Genomic DNA, 22,057 nt, shown 5'->3' on the forward strand with positions numbered 1-22,057 from the left:
ATCACCCGCTGAGCGATCAGGTTTTTTTTAAACAAAATCCCCTTACCCTAAAACTGTACCTGACCCTCAACCAAAAGGAACAGTTGCTCTCTATTCACCCTGTCCATACCTTTCATAACCTTATACACCTCAACCATGCCCCCTCTTAGTCTTTTCTGCTCTAAAGAAAATAACCCATTCCTATGTAGTCATGGATCATTATAGCTCAATTGCTCTATCCCAGGCAGCATCTGGTGAACCCTTCTCTGTAATCCCTCTTGTGCTAGCACATTTTTCTTGCAACAGAACCGCACACAGTTCTCCAGCTGTGGCCTAATCAATGCTCTGTACAACTACAACATTACCTCCTTGCTCTTATACTTTAAGCCACAGCTGAAGAAGGCAAGTGTCCCATATGCCTTATTCACATGTTCTGCTGACTTCAGGGATCTGTGAATAATTACCCCAAGGTCCCTCTGTTACTCTAAGCTTCCCAGTGTCCTGCCATTCAAAAAATACTCTTTCACCTTGATTCTTCGTCCTTGTACTTATCAGGGTTAAATACCATCTGCTACTGGTCTGCCCAACTGACCAACCCATCTATATCTTCCTGCAACATACAACTATCTGTTGCCTTTCAGCACCAGGGACCCAGGTTCAATTCCAGCCTCAGATGACTGTCTGTATATTTGCATATTCTCCTCATTTTGCAAGAGTTTTCTCCAGGTGCTCCAGTTTCCTCCAACAGTGCAAAGATGAGCAGGTTAGGTGGATTGGCCATGCTAAATTGCCCACAGCATCCAGGGATATACAGGCTAGGTGGATCAGCCATTGGAAATACAGGGTTATAGGGACAGGGTATTTTAGAACGGGGTGTGGGGCGGGCAAGGAGAAACACCAGGTGGGATGCTCTTCAGAAGATCGGTGCTGACTCCGTGAGCCAAATGGCCTGTTTCCACATTAGGGATTCTATGACTCCCCACTATTAATCATTTTACCAGTCTTGGTTCTTCTGCAAATTTACTTAACACTCCCTCACATTTTCACCTATATCAGTTCTGTATATATCAAACAATAAGGATTCCAGGACTGTTCCTTGTTGTATATCACTGAACACCAGCCTCCAGTCACTTAAACAGCCTTTTGCCTCTATCCTTTGTGTCCTCTTACTCAGCCAGTTTCTGATTCCATCCTTCTCTGTTTATTGCAGCAACGTCCCTCAACTTTACATGCTCTAACCTTCTCAATCAGTCTCCCATCTGGGATCTTGTCAAAAGCTTTGCTAAAATTCATATAACCACATCAACTCTACTGTCCTCATCCATACATTTGACATTTTCAAAAGATTCTGACGTTTGTTAGGCCTGACCTTCCTGATGAAGGGCTTATGCCCGAAACGTCGAATTTCCTGTTCCTTCGATGCTGCCTGACCTGCTGCGCTTTAACCAGCAACATATTTTCAGCGCTTTCTCTGACAAAGCCATGTTGAATATCCCTAATTAGCCCATGATTTTCCAAGTGGGTATTAATTCGCTCCTTCAGAATTTTCTCAAATAGTTTCCCTATTACTGGCATGAAACTCAGCAGTCTGTATTTTCCGATTTATCTTCTTGAAAAGTGGAACCAGATTAGCTGTCCTCCAACCCTCTGGCATGGCCACCATGGCTGGAGAGGATTTGTGTCAGAGCCCTTGCAATTTCCTGCCATACCTCCTATCACAGCCTGTGGTACAATTCAACCAGGCTAGGGGATTTGTCGGATTTGAAGCATGGAAGAGCCTTCAATACCTCCCAATTTCCTATGTCACCTCGTGCAAGTTCCTCAGTTTGTTTTCCTGAAACATGTACATACAGTCTCCTTTTCCGGAGTGAAGACCAAGAGAAGTACTTTGCACTGTCCTGCAATTTCACACACAAGTTATCCCCTTAGTTCCTAATGGACCGACTCTTTTTCCGGTTAGCCTCTTCCCTTTAATGCATTTATTCAATATTTTAGCAAATCTAATCCTAATCTTGTTTGAAATTCCTTTTTCATGCTTTTTGTTCTTCTGTTTGCTTTCTTAAATTCTCTAATGCATTTACTTTATTCCTGTAGGGTAGCAACTGAATTGCTCCTTTGGGCTTGCTCAAAGCCTTCTTCTTTTTCCTCATCCAATCATGAATTGACCGAGACATCCAGGGTTCTTTGAACTTATTGTTTCTAAATTTCCCTTTAAACGATACATGTTGGATCTGTCCTCTCTTCAGCTCCTTTTTGAATGTCCCCAACAGCTCCGCTGTAGACCTACCCACACTGAGCTATTCCCAGACAACTATGTCCTTTATTTTAATAAAATCTGCTTTCCCCCAAACTGAAGCCATATTTTTCCTTGTCTAGAACAAGTTTGAACTGTAGTGTGGTGCGGTCGGTATCGCTAAAAGGTTCGTCCACTGCCACATCAAACACTTGTTCAGCATCTCTCCCCAAAACCAGATCCGGCACTGCACAATCCCTTCTTTGGCCTTCTGCACGTTGACACAACAATTTCCCTGGTTACATTTCAAGCAATCTGCCCCCTCTAAACCCTTAACACTATGACTATCCCAGTTTATGTTGGGAAAGTTGAAATGCCCTCATAAAACTGCCCAATTACCATTCTTCCACACCTCCGTGAACTGTCTACCTGCTTGCACCTCTAATTCCCACTGACTCTATGGAGGCCGATAGTACATTCCCAGTGAAGTGCCTGGCCTCTTAACATTCCCAAGTTCTACCCCTAAAACCTTGTTTGAGCTCCTTTTAACAATACCTTGTTTGAGCTCCTTTTATTGCAGTAATTAACTCGTTAATTAATAGTGCTACACCACCACCCTTTCTACATCTTCCTCTGTCTCGCCCAAAGATCCTATATCCCAGAATGTTAAATTGCCAGTCCTCAACCATGTTTCTGTAATGGTAACAATATCATACTTCAATGTGTCAATCCATGCCATTAACTCATTAGTCTTAATAAAAAGCAAAAGAATTGCAGATGCTTCAAATCAGAAGTTGCTGGAAAAGCTCAGCAGGTCTACCAGCATCTGTTAAGAGAAATCAAAATTAACATTTCGGGTTCAGTGACCCTTCCTCAGTTCTGAGGAAGAGTCACTAGACTCTAAACACATTTCTGATGAAGGACTTATGCCCGATATGACAACTCTCCTGCTCCTCGGACCTGCTGTGCTTTTTCAGCGCCACATTTTTCGACTCTGACTCTCCAGCTTCTGCAGTCCTCACTTTCTCCTAGTAACATGATGTGTCTCTATTTCATTGATATTCTGTGTCCCCTCCCCCACCAGACTAGTTTAAACCTAACAGCACTAGCAAACCTTCATACCATGATGCTGGTCCCAATGTGGATCAGGTGCAAACCTTCCTACTTTCCCCAAAAACGGTCCCAGTGATCCAGGCATCTAAACTCTTGCACCAAATCTTGAGCCAGGCATTCATTTGCCCTATTTCTATACTCACTAGCATGTGGCAAATTCAGAATGTATTTTGAAAATTTGGTGGTCATAAACACCCAAAAATGGGGTTGTCTTGACAGAGTTGCCTCTCCCCTCCTCAATGATCTTGACACTTAACTTCACCAACAGGACTTTCCCCGGATATAAAAAAGTTTCCTTGCTTGCACATTTTTGACTGATAAAGGGCTTTTGCCCGAAACGTCGATTTTACTGCTCCTTGGATGCTGCCTGAACTGCTGTGCTCTTCCAGCACCACTAATCCAGAATCCATTTTTGACCAGTGTAGCTTTTATGGATGGAATTAACAAGTTTCGTATCTTCAGGACTTTGAAACATATGCGACATTGGAACCTTGCTACCAAAAACCTAACTGGATTCATAAACTGAAATAATCCTATACAGCCATGGCTCAGTTGCTCTCACTTCTGAGTCAGACATTTGTGGGCTCAAGTCCCACTGCAGGACAGTTACAGAACTATTGCTAGGCTCTCTTGGATTGAGGCAAAATATCCACTGCCCTATTTTAAAGAAAAGCAGGAATTTCTGGTCAATACTTATCTGTCAAATCAACATCACAGAAACAGAGCATCTGGTCATAGTCATCATGCTGTTTATTTGACCTGTCTGTGCACAATTTGCTGCTGCATTTGCTACAAATTAATAGTGACAGTATTTACTACATTGGCTATAAGGTAGCTGCTATACAAGTCACTACAAACCCTATTGTGGCATTTTTAAAAAATTATTATTCTACCAATCTGCACAGCTGAAATACTTACAAATGCACAACTTTCTTCATCAGATTCAGGCTGAGACAAGTCTGATTCACTTCTCGATTTAGTTAGTTTGTAGGTTGAATTTGATAGCACAGGATGGCTTTCTGCTGTCAAACTTTCACTCCTGGAACAAATAAATCCAGTTATCATTGAAGTTTTCTCCAAACTTCAAATTAAATCACACTTTCAAAAGATTTGTCAAATTTTAATTACTATTATGAAGGTAGTGTTATGACAAACAGACAGCAGAACCAAATCAGCCCTTCTATCTCTGCATTCCTAATACAGTAAAATTACAACCTTTGAAGACCCTTAAAATTGATCCCAATGGTTCCTGACGAGAGTTTTGCATAACCAATTCCAGACTCTGCAGATACTCAGTTCCAGGCACTCATTTGCATCTTAAAAGTCTTACAATTTATAAACAATACAATTAGCAGAGTAAAATTTTACTATCTATGCTTTAAGCCCAAACCTGTATTTTCAGCCCCATTCCTACATCAGACAAACAGTTAAGAGATAACTAAAAGAAAATAAAAGAAACTAGTCAGATTAGTTAACTAGTTTCCCATTGTACTGTTCTACAGGCATAGATGATGGTTTTGTTAGATTCTTTTGAAATTTTATTCAGTTCACTCAGATAAAAGTAGTTATCCTTGTAACTCCCTTCACTGCATGTCAGACTAACCTTTTCCTCCATGAGGTCCCAGTTACCATGCAGAAAGTCTTTTGCACATTTGCTAGAACCAATTCCCAGGTACAGACCTTGTTAATAGTCAACTTCAGCCATCTGTTAAAACATCATGCTCTTCCCTGACGATGTAACATCTCTAGAACACTTTGGTCACAAACCAACCTGCAAGTAACTTCCAGGCCTAGCCCCTTGAATAAACAAAAGCTTGTTTTGTCTATTTTCCTTTTAACACAAGCTATTCCCCACAGTCCAAAAGTTATCTTTCACTCACAGTACCCAGTTCACATCTCCAAACAAAAACTGATAAACAAATAGAATAAAAATAATGAATAATAAAGAATGCCCAACAGCAGTACTGTTATTTGAGAACTTGTGTTCTAAAGTGGAAGAAAAATGAATTGTAGTGTTTCAATTCTGTGAAGAGTTAATTTTTTTTTGCTAAGTAGTCAAAGTAATTTTGAACAGAATTAGGTGTTCGCTAACTTAAGCTTCACATCATCTATGACGTGAGAGAAGGAGGCAGAAACAGGCTTATGCAAAAGGAAATGTCCCATAACCAGAATGCTGTTGTTGACATTCTCCAAACAGCGAGATCTGAGAATAAATACCAGGCTGCACAGATGTCAGTGAGAAGAAAACTCCAGATAAAAGGCTGTGGGGTCAGAGAGAAAGACATCCTATAAGCTTGTTTCAAACACGGGTTCAGAAATACAGAAATAGCAGCTTGTTTCAAGGACCTCAGGGTGAAATGTTAATTAAAGAAAGCAGCACTTAGTGAATGTATTCTTAGTTTCTGAAAAGATACCAATAACAGCCATTGCAGCTGAGCAAGAATCTTTAGTTTGAAAGTAGTATTGACACTTGACAATGATTTAAGTGTTTCTAAGGGCATTGTTGGGACAATAGAGATGAAGCTTTCTTTCTGATGAGAAAGTGCCAATAGTTATTGCACAATGTAATTCAGTTCATGTTTCTCTTGATGTTGTTTTTCAAAATACTTTGAGAACTTATTGTGAATATGTTCAATGACTGAATGATAAACAAAAATATAAAGACATCCTCTATCAAGCCAGGCTTGACTCTGGGATCTGACTTGTCCAGTAGAAGAATCAACTGAAATCATAATATTCAGTAAATCATAAAAGTCAGTCAAGTTTGTCCACATAACTAGTAACACAATAATCGGAACATAATTTCATTTAAATTATTCTTACAATCTCTAGAACATACTGTTAACATCTGTGCAAAACTAAAAGAGGGGGTCAATTTAAAATGGAAGTGAGAAGACAAAGAGTGGAGGGCCTGTGAAATTCATTGTCTCGGAGCGCATTGGAGGCTGGGACGTTAAATGTCTTCAAAGCAGAGATTGATAAATTCTTAATCTTGCAAGGAATTAAGGAATATGGGGAATGTGTGTGTAAGTGGCATTGAAATGCCCATCAGCCATGATTGAATGGTGGAGTGGACTCGATGGGCCGGATTCCCTTACTTCCACTCCTATATTTTATGGTTTTATGATCTTATACTATAAGACCGCAAGAAACAGGAAAGGAGCTGGCAATTCTGCCCCTTGAGCCTACCCTGCCACTCAATTGGATCATGGCTGATTGGATCATCCTCATGACAACTTTCCTGCTTTTTTCCCATAACTTTGGATTCCCCTACAGATCAACAATAGAACAATTGCAGCCTTAAACATAAACAAGACACTGCACCCACAGTACTCTGTGGAAAGCAGCTCCAAAGATTCTCAACCGTCAGCAGAAATGCCTCTTTTCAGTCTTAAACTGGTATCCCTTGTGACAATCCTTTGACAAGATTATTGTCTCCTTTTTTTGAGAGGGGTCATAAACGCAGAGGTTCTGATATGTCTGATTTGTATGGGTTTTAATGCCAATTTGATTACAGCCGACAGGGACCACCTCACACAAAAGGCTTTCAAGCTTTTAAAAAAACACTGATACAATGAAAAGGGAGTGGCTAGTTCTCCCAGTTCAGTTTCTCTCTGATTTGGTTTGGTTTGAGCATCCTAGCTGTTTGGATTGTAGCTGCTGGTCAAGTTTTAGCTTAGAACCCAGAGAAACTGCTGGGCCCAAAGAAACAGGTCCATGCTGATGTTCTCTCTCTCTCTCTCTGACATCTCTCCTGTGAGATCCTGTACTTGATTTACCTTTTTTTTGCTGAGGGAGTGTTTATTGTGATATTGCAAGTATTTGGAATAGCATCATTAATTTGCAATAATCAAGGGGGCTTTTCAGATAAGTTATGTTCTTCGACATTCTGTTCATGTATGAATAAATTCTGTTTTGTTTAAAAGTGAGTGTTAGAGCCAGCTGCATCACTCCTGGTACATAACACTGTACACCAGTTTAAAGCAACTACAAAAGTTAGGGTTTGCGCTGCCTTCTTGAAATGTTTTGAAGGCTTGGTGTATAACACCTTCAACTTTGAGACTTAAATTTCAACTCAAACATAATTTACACCTTATTTCTGACAACTTGGAAATCATAGAAACCAGAGTCATTGACCCTGAGATTCTAATTATGTCACACTTGTAACTGATTAACCTAAGGTGGGTAGAATATACACATAACTCTGGGTTTTGGCTATGGGGACTTTTAAACTATAACTATTTACCCTTTCTATAGCAGGGTGATTAAAACTGAAAACAACACTCCAACTATGGGCTCATCAATGTCCTTGTACAACTGCGACATAACTTTCCAACATCGATACTCAATGCCAAAACTGAAGAAGGACAGTGGGCTAAAAGCCTTCTTCACTGCCCTGTCTGCCTGGGCTCCATTTTCAGAGAACTGTGCACCTGAACTCCAAGGTTCCTCTGCTCCGAAACACTTCTTAAGGCCCTACCATTCACCACAAAACACCTGCCTTGATTTGATTTTCCAAATGGAAGACCTCACACGTGTCTATATTAAACTCCATTTGCCATTCTCGGCCCACTTCCCCAGCTGATCAAGGTCCTGCTGTAATTTCTGACAACTTTCCTCACTGCCCATGATATCACCTATTTTAGTGTCATCTGCAAATTTACTAATCATGAGTTGTAAAAAATGAGGTCTGCAGATGCTGGAGATCAGAGCTGAAAATGTGTTGCTGGTTAAAGCACAGCAGGTTAGGCAGCACCCAAGGAATAGGAAATTGAACGTTTCGGGCATAAGCCCTTCATCAGGAATGAGGAGAGTGTGCCAAGCAGGCTAAGATAAAAGGTAGGGAGGAGGGACTTGGGGGAGGGGCGATGGAGATGTGATAGGTGGAAGGAGGTCAAGGTGATAGGCCGGAGTGGGGTGGGGGCGGAGAGGTTAGGAAGAGGATTGCAGGTTAGGAGGGCGGTGCTGAGTTGAGGGAACCGACTGAGACAAGGTGGGGGGAGGGGAAATGAGGAAACTGGAGAAATCTGAGTTCATTCCTTGTGGTTGGAGGGTTCCCAGGCGGAAGATGAGGCGCTCCTCCTCCAGCCGTCGTGTTGTTATGTTCTGCCGGTGGAGGAGTCCAAGGACCTGCATGTCCTCGGTGGAGTGGGAGGGAGAGTTAAAGTGTTGAGCCATGGGGTGGTTGGGTTGGTTGGTCTGGGCGTCCCAGAGGTGTTCTCTGAAGCGTTCCGCAAGTAAGCGGCCCGTCTCCCCAATATAGAGGAGGCCACATTGGGTGCAGCGGATGCAATAGATGATGTGTGTGGAGGTGCAGGTGAACTTGTGGTGGATATGGAAGGATCCCTTGGGGCCTTGGAGGGAAGTGAGGGAGGAGGTGTGGGCGCAAGTTTTACATTTCCTGCGGTTGCAGGGGAAGGTGCCGGGAGTGGAGGTTGGGTTGGTGGGGGGTGTGGACCTGACGAGGGAGTCACGAAGGGAGTGGTCTTTGCGGAACGCTGATAGGGGAGGGGAGGGAAATATATCCCTGGCGGTGGGGTCCGTTTGGAGGTGGCGGAAATGACGGCGGATGATACGTTGTATACGGAGGTTGGTGGGGTGGTAGGTGAGAACCAGTGGGGTTCTGTCTTGGTGGCGGTTGGAGGAGCGGGGTTCATGAGTTGTACATTCTCATCCAAATCATTGACATAGATAACAAACAGCAATGGGCCCAGCACAGACTAGTTACAGGCCTCCAGTCTGACAAGCATCCTTCCACTATTACCTTGCGTTTGTGGGCGGCACGGTGGCACAGTGGTTAGCACTGCTGCCTCACAGCACCTGAGACCCGGGTTCAATTCCCGACTCAGGCGACTGACTGTGTGGAGTTTGCACGTTCTCCCCGTGTCTGCGTGGGTTTCGTCCGGGTGCTCCGGTTTCCTCCCACTGTCCAAAGATGTGCGGGTCAGGTGAATTGGCCATGCTAAATTGCCCGTAGTGTTAGGTAAGGGGTAAATGTAGGGGTATGGGTGGGTTGCGCTTCGGCGGGTCGGTGTGGACTTGTTGGGCCGAAGGGCCTGTTTCCACACTGTAAGTCTAATCTACCTTCTGCTGCCTACCATCAAGCCAATTGTGTCTCCAATTTGCCAGCGTTCCCTGACTTCCCTGCGATTTAACCTTCCAGTGCAGCTTAGCATGTGAAACCTTATCAAAGGCCTTACTGAAATCCATACAGACGATTTGACCACTCTGTGCTTGTCAACTTTCCTGGTCACTCCATCTTAGAACTCTAACAAATTTGTACAGTATGATTGCCCATGCACAATGCCGTGCTGCCTTTTCAAATGCATGTATATCTTATCTCTCAGAATGTTCTCAAGTTACTTATCCACCACAGATAACTGGCTTACTGGTCTATAGCTTCCAGGCTTTTCTTTGCAGCTCTTCTTGAATAAGGGTAAACATTTGCTACCATCCAGGCTTCCAGGACTCTCACCCATGGCTAACAATGATGCAAAAATACCACAGCTCCCACAATTTCTTCTCCAGCCTCTTGCCGGTTTCTTAAATATATCTGATCAGGACCAGGAGATTTATCTACCTGAATATAGAACATAGAACAGCACAGAACAGGTCCTTCAGCCCACGATGATGTGCCAACCACTGATCCTCATGTATGCACCCTCAAATTTCCAACCTTTGTGTCTTCTGCAAACTTGCTGACCCATCCTTCAATCCCCTCAGCCAAGTCATTAATAAAAATTACAAACAGTAGAGGCCCAAGGACAGAGGCCTGTGGAACACCACTCACCACAGACTTCCAGGCAGAATATTTTCATTCTACTACCATGCGCTGTCTTCTGTTGGCCAGCCAATTCTGTATTCAGACAGCTAAGTTCCTCTGTATCCCATTCCTCCTGACCTTCTGAATGAGCCTACCATGGGGAACCTTATCAGATGCCTTGCTGAAGTCCACAGACCACATCCACAGCTCGACCCTCATCAACCTTTCTAGTCACATCCTCAAAGAACTTGATAAGGTTTGTGAGGCATGACCTGCCCCTCACAAAGCCGTGTTGACTGCAATTAATCAAGCCATGCTCTTCCAGATGGTCTCGGAGAAAGTGAGGACTGCAGATGCTGGAGATCAGAGCTGAAAATGTGTTGCTGGAAAAGCGCAGCAGGTCAGGCAGCATCCAAGGAGCAGGAGAATTGACGGGCATGAGCACTTCTTCAGGAATGGGGAAGGTGTGCCAAGCAGGCTAAGATGAAAGGTAGAGAGGAGGGACTTGGGGGACGGGCGTTGGGAACAGTGGATAGGTGGAAGGAGGTAAAGGTGAGGGTGATAGGTCGGAGTGGGGGTGGGGGCGGAGAGGTCAGGAAGAAGATTGCAGGTTACGAAGGTGGTGCTGAGTTCGAGGGTTGGGACTAAGACAAGGTTGGGGGAGGGGAAATTAGGAAACTGGAGAAATCTGAGTTCATACCTTGCAGTTGGAGGGTTCCTAGGCGGAAGATGAGGTGCTCTTCCTCCAGCCGTCGTGTTGCTATGGTCTGGCGATGGAGGAGTCCAAGGACCTGCATGTCCTTGGTGGAGTGGGAGGGGGAGTTGAAGTATTGAGCCACGGGGTGGTTGGGTTGGTTGGTCCAGGTGTCCCAGAGGTGTTCTCTGAAACTTTCCGCAAGTAGGCAGCCTGTCTCCCCAATATACCGTACAACCCAGATGGCCTCCTTTTTCAAAGACCGCAAATTCCCCCCAGACATGATCGATGATGCTCTCCACTGCATTGCCTCCACTTCCCACTCCTCTGCCCTTGAGCCCTGCCCCTCCAATCGCCACCAGGACAGAACCCCACTGGTCCTCACCTACCACCCCACCAACCTCCATATACATCATATCATCCATTGTCATTTCCGCCACCTCCAAACGGACCCCACCACCAGGGATATATTTCCCTCCCCTCCCCTATCAGCGTTCCAAAAAAACCACCGTGACTCCCTTGTCAGGTCCACACCCCCCACCAACTCAACCTCCACTCCCACCACCTTCCCCTGCAACCGCAAGAAATGCAAAACTTGTGCCCACACCTTCCCCCTTACTTCCCTCCAAGGCCCCAAGGGATCCTTCCATATCTGCCACAAATTCACCTGCACCTCCACACACATCATTTACTGCATCCACTGCATCTGATGTGGCCTCCTCTATATTGGGGAGACAGGCCACCTACTTGCGGATAGTTTCAGAGAACACCTCTGGGACACCCGGACCAAGCAACCAAACCACCCCATGGCTCAACACTTCAACACCACCCTCCACTCCATCAAGGACATCCAGGTCCTTGGACTCCTCCATCACCAGACCATAGCGACACGACGGCTGGAGGAAGAGCGCCTCATCTTCCACCTAGGAACCCTCCAACCACAAGGGATGAACTCAGATTTCTCCAGTTTCCTCATTTCCCCTCCCCCCCACCTTGTCTCAGTCCCAACCCTCAAACTCAGCACCACCTTCCTAAGCTGCAATCTTCTTCCTGACCTCTCCGCCCCCATCCCCCACTCCAGCCTATCACCCTCATCTTTACCTCCTTCCACTTATCGCATTTCCAACGCCCCTCCCCCAAGTCCCTCCTCCCTACCTTTTAACTTAGACTGCTTGGCACACCTTCCTCATTCCTGAAGAAGGGGTCATGCCCGAAATGTCGATTCTCCTGCTCCTTGGATGCTGCCTGACCTGCTGCACTTTTCCAGCAACACATTTTCAGCTCTTCCAGATGGTCATAAATCCTATCCCTCAGAATCCTTTCTAGCGCCTTGCAGATGACAGACGAGAGACTTATTGGTCTGTAATTGCTGGGGATTTCCCTATTTTCTTTCTTGAAGAGCGGTATTACATTTGCTTCTCTCCAGTCCTCAGGTACGACTCCAGTGGAGAGTGAGGATGCAAAGATCTTCGCAAGTGGCAAAGCAATTGCATTTCTCGTTTCCCAAAGCAGCCGAGGACAAATCTGGTCCGGGCCTGGCGACTTGTCAATCTTAATGTTTGGCAAAAGTTTCATCACATCAGCTTCTTCTATCTCTATCCATTCCAGCATGCACACCTGCTCTTCAAAGGTTTCATTCACTACAAAGTTCATTTCTTTCGTAAAGACAGAAGCAAAAAAGTCATTTAGGGCTTCCCCTACCTCCTCAGACTCTACACACAAATTCCCTATGCTATCCCTGATCAGCCCTACTCTTTCTTTGACCACTCTCTTATCCCTCACATAAGTGTGAAATGCCTTTGTGTTCTCCCTAATCCATTCTGCCAAGCCTTTCTCCTGCCCCCTCCTGGCTCTCCTCAGACTATTTTTGAGCTCCTTCTACACCTGCCTGCAATCCTCTAGAGCTGAGCTTGACCCTAGCTTCCTCACCTTATGTAAGCTACCTTTTTCCTTTTGACGAGAAGCTCCACCTCTCTCGTCATCCAAGGTTCCTTTATCTTACCACTTCTTGCCTGTCTCAGAGGGATATATTTATTCATCACTTGCAACAACTGTTCCTTAAACAGTCTCCACATGTCTATAGTGCCTTTACCATGGAACAATTGCTCCCAATCTATGCTTCCTAACTCATGTCTAACATCATAGTTTCCTAACATCATAGTTTCCTCTTCCCCAATTAAATATCCTTCCATTTTGCCTAATCCTCTCCTTCTCCATCGCTGTGTAGAATGTGAGGCAATTGTGGTCACTATCACCAAAATGCTCTCCCACCACAAGATGTTATACCTGCCCCGGCTCGTTTCAGAGCACCAAGTCTAGAATGGCATCTCCCCTCGTTGGCCTGTCAACGTACTGAGTTAGGAAACCCTCTAATATGTCCAACTTCTTGTCTATTGTAATATGGACTCTCTCCAAGATATGACCACTAACTTCCCCAAGTCTTCATGTCTTTCTCCATGATAAACGCAGAGGAGAAATATTCATTGAAGACCTTGCCCATCTCCTATAGTTCTACTCATTCATGTCCACTTTGGTCCTTGAGAGGTCCTATTCTCATCCTAGTTGTTCTTCTTCCTTTAATAGATTTAAAGAACCTCTTTTGATTCACCCTAATCTTCTCAGCCAAGACTATCGCGTGCCTCCTTTTCACTCTCCTGATTTCCTTCTTCAGTAAACTCCTTCAATATACCTCCAGGGATTCCCTTGATCCCAGCTGCCTATACCTGAGTCATACCTCTTTCTTTTTTTCTGGTCAAAGTCTCAAAAGATGTCATCCACAGTCGCCTATTCCTGTCAACCTTGCCCTTCGCCCTCACGGGAACATTTGATCTAGAATTCTAACTATCTCACTTATAAAGGCCTCCCGCTTGCCAGAGGTCCCTTTGCCTGCAAACGAACTACGCCAATCAATCTCTGCAATCTCCTGTTTAATAATTCCATCAAAATTTGCCTTGCCCCAATTTAGAACTTGAACCAGTGGACCAGTTTTGTCCCTCTCCATAACAAATTTAAAATCAATAGAAGTATGGTCGCTGGTCCCAAAGTGCTCCCTACAGTCACCTGTTCTGCCCTATTTCTCACTAGCAAGCCAAGTTTAACCCACTCCTGAGTAGGACATTCTATAGGATTCACCGAATGGCCACATCTGCGCTATAAATGATGTAGGTGGGAGTAATGTAAAGAAAGTTCATCTAGAAGTATCCAAAACATATTCAACTTGCCGATGGAGTTGAAAAGAAGGCAACTTCATAGAATGGAGTCCAAGGTCTGTTTCAGTCATGAGCGGTTACAGAATGATGCAGCGTCAGAGGCATCAGAGATCTACAGCTCAGAAAAAGGCCATTGGAGTTCGTAATGATCAAAAAAAGGCATCTAATTATTCCAATCCCATTTTCCTGTAGTTGGCCAATCGCCTTGTATGCTTTATTATTCGAAGTGCTCATAACTACTTCTTCAATATCCTTTGGCTCTATTTCCCTTGTAGACAGAGTCCAGATTCCACCACCATCTGGGTGAAGGAAAGCTTTCTCATATCTCCTCTGAACATCTTACCTATTACCTTAAATCTATGCCCCTCTGGTCCTTGATCCTTCCACCAAGAGGAAACATTCCTTCCTATCACTCAATTTTATACATCTTAATAATATCCTCTGCTCCAAGGGGAGCAACTCCAGTCTAGCTAATCTTACCTCATAACTTAAACTCTGCAGCCCAGGAAACAACTTGATAAATCTCCTGTGCACCCTCTCCAATGCAAGCACGTCCTTCCTTTAATGTGGATCCCAGAATGCACACAAAACCCTATCTGTAGACTAACCAAAGTTTTATATAGTTCCAGCATGAGCACCCTGCTTTTAAGCTCTATACCTTGGCTAATAAAGACAAGTATCCAATATGGCTTATTAACCACTTTTATCTACTGGTCCCATCACCTTAACGGGCATCTAATTCTCGACGCTTTCCAGGTTTTAATCGTTCATCATATATTCTCTTGCCTGTTTGTGCTGCTCAAGTACCACCTCACATTTTTTTCAGATTGAATTCCATTTGCCACTGATCAGACTATTTCTATTCTCCTGTAATCCAAGGTAAAATTCCTCACTATTTAGCACACGCCTAATTCTCTTATCAACTGTAAACTGTGGCGATACTGTGGCTTTAAGAGATGTGTTCTGTTCAGTTTCTTTGCAAAGAAAGTCGCTGGTGCAAAAATGTCTCCATCAGACAAGACAGTTGGTAAGCCGCTTTGAGTTATCCCTGCATTTTTTTTTAAAACTAAGACAAAAAGAATCATGACTAGGCAGGGTCAGGCTCAAACAGATCCAAAGGTTTTTAGTTTTGCTGGCAATGGATGTAATATTTTCAATTCCTGTGCAGTGAGGGACATAATGACAGCGTCATCAATATCAACATCTGTTCAAGTGTGTTGATAAGAGATACACTGTTCGATTACATTCTTTTAAAAAAAACTGTTTCTAACCTGGTCATAAAACCAAGCCCTTCATTAGTCGCAGAATGTCCTATCTGGCCTTCATCTTTTTGATACAACTCTTGAATGACTGGGGTGACACCTAGAATTAACAGTGCACATCGATGAATGACAGAATTGCATGCTGCTGTGTAAAGGTCCTGTCCTTCTGTGAGTCCAGTGCTGACTCGCCGTTCTTCCCGGAGCTGAGACTGTGGATCCTCTAGTCGAACAACAGTTCCATTCCCAATTCCAGATGTGCTGCTCATTCTGTCACAATCACGACTACGAGCAACTTCACGTGCTGATAGGAAACATTGAAAGATTTCTGTAATATGTAACAAAAAACACAAATAAACAGAGCACTCATTAAATGCTAGGAGAAGGTTAGACCAAAATAATACTAATTTATTTTGCAGTGGCATAACCGAAACTTTATTTATTGAGTTAAAAATCACAACACTAGGTTATAGTCCAACCAGGTTTAATTAGAAGCACACTAGCTTTCGGAGTACCACTCCTTTGACAGGTGGTTGTGAAGGACACAGTTGTAAGGCACAGAATTCATACCAAACATTTACAGTGTGATGTAACTTAAATTATATATTGAAAAATACCTTGATTGTCTGTTGAGTCTTTCATCTGTTCATATACCATGATGGTTTCACTTATTTCATGACAAAACGTTTTTTTAAAAGTTGCATTTTCAGGTTAACTGTAACAATTGGTGTTAGCCAGACAATATTTTGAAGTTGTTAACACCCTGTGTTCTCTGTCTATGCCATGATGTTTAGATTGATTCTAATCTAAAAAGTGAGATAACAGAGTTTAACTTGAATTCATGCAGTTTTTGAACAAAGTACAATATAACTCTGCAAGTACAAATTCACCACACAAAATATATGTATGTGTGCGCGTGTGTGTGCGCGCGCGTGTATATATGTATGTGTGTGTGCATCTGTCTGGGTTGGGGGGTTGACAGTGTGAGAGAGAGTGTATATGTGTGTGTGTATGTGAGTATTGAGTGTCTTAAGTCTATGAGGGGGTGCATTTGAGAGTGTGGGAGTGTGTGTGGGGCTGGGGTGGGGGGTTGTGAGTGTGAGAGTGAGCGTCTGTGAGAGAGAGTGTATATGTGCGTGAGCGAGTGTAGAGTGGTCTAAGTCTCAGAGGATGCATGTGTGAGTGTGTCTGGGTATATGCGTGCGTGCGTGCGTGTGTGCGTGTGTGTATCGTGCAATAGTAGTCACCTGTGGTGTGACATGACCCCCGTTGAGGAACATTTCAGCCGTCCAGGACATTCTACCTCAGACCTTCGAGTGACCATTCTCCAATAGACAACAGATGCAGGAGTGGGCCATTCTGCCCTTCGAGCCTGCACCATCATTCAATATGATCATGGCTGATCATCCTTAATCAGTATCCTGTTCCTGCCTTATCTCCATAACTCCATCTCCAAGGCGGACATCGGGACAGGCAGCAGTAAAAAGTGGCCGAGCAGAGGCTGATAGCTAAATTCCATACCCATAGGGAGAGCCTCAACCAGGACCTTGGGTTCATGTCACATTATAGGTGACTACTATTGCACTATAGAGAGAGACAGACAGACAGACAGATACAGACACACACACACACACACACACACACTCTCAGAGACTTAGACCACTCACTCACACAGACACTCACAATCCCCCAACACAGCCCCACACACACTCCCACATGTACCCCCTCATAGACTTAAGACACTCTACACTTACATACACTCTCTCACACTCACAACCCCCCAACACAGACAGATAGACAGACAGACAGACACACACACACACACACACACAGGCTCACGCACACATATACATATTTTGTGGGGTGAATTTGTACTTGCAGAGTTACATTGTACTTTGCTCAAAAACTGCATGAATTCATGTAAAACTCTGTTATCACACTTTTTAGATTAAAATCAATCTAGACATGATGGCATAGGCAGAGAACACAGGGGGCTAACACCTTCAACATATTGCCCAGCTAACACCAATTGTTACAGTTAACCTGAGATGCAACTTTAAAAAAAAGTTTTGTCATTTACACATGAAAGAAGTGAAACTATCATGGTATTTGAACAGATGAAAGACTCAACAGACAATCAAGGTATTTTTTAAATGTATAATTTCAGCTACATCACACTGTAAATTTTTGGTATAAATTCTGTGCCGTACAATTGTGCCCTCCACAACCACCTGTCAAAGGAGTGGCATTCCGAAAGCTAGTGTGCTTCCAATTAAACTTGTTGAACTATAACCTGATGTTATGTGATTTTTAACTTTGTACACCCCAGCGCAACACCGGCATCTCCAAATCATTATTTATTGAGATATCGGGTATCTTCTACCTGCACTCGAGGGAAATGGAGCACTGCATCACAGACATCAAAATATTCCTGAAAATGAATATGCAAAACACCAGCAATGCAAGCCGCTTAGAAAATGGAAGAGATTCTTTCAAGGTGGAAAAAAATGCTCAACGAGGGCTAATTTTCAAAAAGTGGAATGTCAAAATATAGTTTGGTTAAACAAAAGACCTAAATTTTTAAAAAGCACTGGCAGCTAGTGAGTAAAATGTTGATAAGATTGCATAATCACTTGCTCACAATAAAATAACTACAGAAGGATGTTCAGAGACTTGGTTACAGCCCTGATGCTCCAACATGTACTCCCTGTGAATATAGCTTCCTTTTCAGACTATAGGCTCAACTATCTCGTAACACATTTACTTGGGAATGTAAACATTTGCTGTCAGCTAAAAGTTATCACAAGTTATTTTGATCTTTAGTTTAGAGCAACATTATTTCATTTTGGAACCATAAGATGACACTTCTTTTAAAAAAAAACTACAGGGGGTTGAATTGCATTGAAATTTCAAGTACAATACTGAGAATTCTTTTGACTATTTTGAGCATGGAGAATGTGAAATAGATTTTGCTGACCCGTGTGACAAAATCTGTAGATCACACAATCTCTAATATCCCATGTTTAACTTCAGGCTTAAATGGAAAGATTAAAGTTCCTTTGTTATGAAGGGCAGGATCAAATGCAGAAACACATTACTATTCAAACTTCATTACTGACATTATATTGCTAACAACAGTTCTGAAAAAGTGTCACTGGATTTGAAATGTTAACTCTACTTTCTCTCCACAAATGCTGCAGAGTTTCTCCACCAAATTCTCTTCCTGTTACTTTTGATTTACCTTTTTTGTATTGAGATAATAAATCTCAAGGAAGGAAAGTCTATAATGATTCAGAATCATACAATTTTACTGTATAGAGGGATTAGAAGGCCATTAGACTCACTGTGTCTGTACCAGTTCCTGAGAAAGCTACCCACTAGTCTCATTCTCCAGCCTTATCTCCATCGTCTTCAAAATTTATCACTTTCAAATACATATCCAGCTGTCTTTTGAATCCTCTTATGGAATCCACTTCCACCACTCTCCAAACCAACGCATTCCAAATCCTAGCAACTCCTCTACTCAAACAGTTGTTCCAGTGCAGGATGCACTGCTTTAGATTTAATATTCATTCTTTTTTTAAAGCAAACAGCATGTTATAAAAAATGCAAACTAATAATGCAACATGCCTGAAATAGTGTTAACATTTAGCAGCCGAAAAACTCACCTTGCAAAACTATGGACATAAATCTCTTCAACTACACCAAGAGAAATGGTTAAAAAATAAAATGATGGATTATTTTAAATTCTTCAAATAGAGATATTCTTCTGAATGTCTGACCAGAAAGTCCAATTTTCAAACTGTAGAAAACCATAAAAAGGCTAAATCCCTTTATGTTTTTTTTCCCCCATCTGACTAAAAGCAGCATCCACAAAATTTTCTGGCTATTTCACAGTATTAACAGCTTACCTGCTTGAGAAACTGGCACACTTTGATACAACCCTCAAAAAGAAAATGCCACATTGGAATCTAGCAAAAGGCTGAGGAAACAGTTAAGCCCACAAGGTATAAAAGACATACTATTTCAAGAATGCAAGGCAAACTTTAGCAGAGTTGTTTGGAATTGTTGCATCAATAGAACAACCACCATCGGTGAAAATCATTTGCACTAATTAGGACCAACAACAGTTTACACCAAAAGGGCGGCACGGTGGCACAGTGGTTAGCACTGCTGCCTCACAGTGCCTGAGACCCGGGTTCAATTCCCGACTCAGGCGACTGACTGTGTGGAGTTTACACATTCTCCCCGTGTCTGCGTGGGTTTCCTCTGGGTGCTCCGGTTTCCTCCCACAGTCCCAAAGATGTGCGGGTCAGGTGAATTGGCCATGCTAAATTGTCCGTAGTGTTAGGTAAGGGGTAAATGTAGGGATATGGGTGGGTTGCGCTTCGGCGGGTCGGTGTGGACTTGTTGGGCCGAAGGCCCTGTTTCCACACTGTAAGTCTAATCTAATCTAATAATATTACAGCTATTTTTAATGTTGATCTTTAATTTAGCTATACAACTACCAAATAAATCTTCAACTAAATCCAAGAAGTTGGTTAATCGTCACCTCCAGGTTTGTTGCTGCTTATTGGAGATGACCATTGCTAACAGCAGCGGGTAGATTAGGACAGATAATTTAGCTTGAAATTTGTAAATTATTAATTTTCCAAACAGAATTTAGAACAGTACAACACAGAAACAGACCATGGCTAACCATGATGCCATTCTAAACTAATTTTATCTGCCAGCACATTGTCCATATCCCTTGATTCCCTGCCTTTTCATGCATCTATCTAAATGCCTATGAAACATTGCTATCATTTCTGCTTCTACCATGTCCCCAGCTGTATGTTCCAGGCACCCACCACCCACCACCCTCTGTGTGGAAAAAAAACCTTCCTCACACATTTCCCTTAAACATATCTCCTCTCACCTTAAACCTATGCTTCCTAGTATTTGACATTTCCACCCTGGGGAAAGGACTGACTATCTATGCCTCATAATTTTATATACTTCAGTCAGGTCATCCCTTCAACCTCTGATGCTCCAAGTTTGTCCAACCTCTCCTTATAGCAAATACACTCCAATCCAGACAACATTCTGGTAAACTTCTTTTGTATCCTCTCCAAAAACTCCACATCCTCCTCATAACGTGGCGACCAGAACCGCAAGCAATACTCCAATCATGGCCATTATACAAACGAATGAAACAATGGGCAACTACTATATTATTTGCTAGGACTACAAGACAAACAATTTGAGTTGTTTGGGTTGTACCCAAATGCCATTCAAACAAATTAGTTCTAGATATATTTATTTACTTCCAGCAGTCATGACTTCTTGCTCCCTATCTTCTTCCTCTTGTTCCAGATGCTCATCTTCACGATCTCGATATGCCTGCTCTTCTATTTCAGCTTCTTCATCAATGGTACGAGTGAAAGAAAGCTCTTGAACATCAACATCTGTCGTGTCTTGATTTTCTGACAACTTGAGTAAAAGGGAAGGTAAAGTAAAACATTTTTTAAAACATTGTGGTATTTTGCATTATTTATTTGAGAAATCAATACTTTATCTTTCCTTTAGAAAACATTATTAGACCCATTTTGTGGGCTGGCTAAAACAAAAGTGATTCAAAACTGAAATTGATGAACCGTTATTCCTCAAGATTAACAACTTGAACAGGCAGAGACTGATTGAATCAAACAAAAAATATGCATAATGGATCATTTTTCATTTAAAGACTACACACAACACAGAGGGATTTGCTACATCCTTGGCTTTTCATCTTCAAAGCACATTTTTCAAGCATGAAGAACACAGCAAAACTGAACCCAGATGAACCACCTGGTTTTAACTTCAGCAATGAGAACAACAGCCATACAAAAATAAAACAAAGAAGTGAAAATGTTAAAAATCTGAAACAAAAACTATGTCCTCGAGAAAGGTTACCAGACTCCAAATTTAACTCCGCTTTCTCTCCACAGATGCCACCACGAGTTTCGACAGCAATCCTAGCCCTTGATCTTGCAAAGTCTAATTTACTAAAATCTGGGTACTCATATTAAAATTGGGAGAGCTGTCTGACGGGCCTTGTTGCAAATACATTTGTCCATAGAGACAGACAGCAGTATGAGTTCCAGCAAAAGCAATAATTCATGCTTTACAGAACATTATTGCATTTTACTCATGTAACATTGTCAAGAATATTTGAATGGTCTAACTCAGTTACATTTGAATTATTTATATTTTTTAAAAATTATTTGAAGAACTTACTCTCCTTTCACTGGAAAGTGACTGGGTCTGGATAAGTTCCAGGTTTTTGCATGCTAGCAGTTTGTTACGAACTTTGTAAACACAACGATATATTTCTGCAAGTGTTTTACTTGGTTGATACCTAAAAGATATTAGAAAAACATCAGCTTTGAAAATGTTGATGAATGGAATACAGAGCAACCTTGATCATCCGAATGAGACCGATGGGGAGTATGCTGTTTGGATAACTGATTGTTTGGATAACGGACAATGTTTTTACAGGACCTTGAGATCTTGTTCAGATAATCTGAAATTTGGATAATTGACATTCGGGTAACTGAGGTTGCTCTTTTTCAATTGGCAACATGTGACAAATAAATTGTGAGAAGGTTCATGACTTTTACAAAAAAACATTCCAACAGTCTTCTGTTGCAACCCAAACTTCTTCAATTAAATTGACCTCAGCATCGAGAAGGCTGCTATCTGATTTGGAGCAGGAACATCTCACTCAGGGCCAGTTGAAACAAAACATCAACAAGCATCTTCTAACTTTGTTCTCCAGAGTCACAG

General features: G+C 42.5%; 1 protein-coding gene across 1 annotated transcript in view; it reads right to left on the reverse strand.

The window, feature by feature from the left end:
- The window catches only part of herc1 (HECT and RLD domain containing E3 ubiquitin protein ligase family member 1), a 445,291-nt gene that overhangs the window by 295,322 nt on the left and 127,912 nt on the right, over positions 1 to 22,057 (reverse strand). The window contains exons 21-24 of the mRNA XM_060853924.1: positions 21,509 to 21,629; positions 20,557 to 20,722; positions 15,263 to 15,578; positions 4,244 to 4,364 (exon numbers count right to left, since the gene is read on the reverse strand). Coding sequence (XP_060709907.1) covers positions 4,244 to 4,364; positions 15,263 to 15,578; positions 20,557 to 20,722; positions 21,509 to 21,629 — 724 coding nt within the window. The remainder of the gene's footprint in view (positions 1 to 4,243; positions 4,365 to 15,262; positions 15,579 to 20,556; positions 20,723 to 21,508; positions 21,630 to 22,057) is intronic.

This window comes from Hemiscyllium ocellatum, chromosome 42 (assembly GCF_020745735.1).
Source record: "Hemiscyllium ocellatum isolate sHemOce1 chromosome 42, sHemOce1.pat.X.cur, whole genome shotgun sequence".
Taxonomy (NCBI): Eukaryota; Metazoa; Chordata; class Chondrichthyes; order Orectolobiformes; family Hemiscylliidae; genus Hemiscyllium; species Hemiscyllium ocellatum.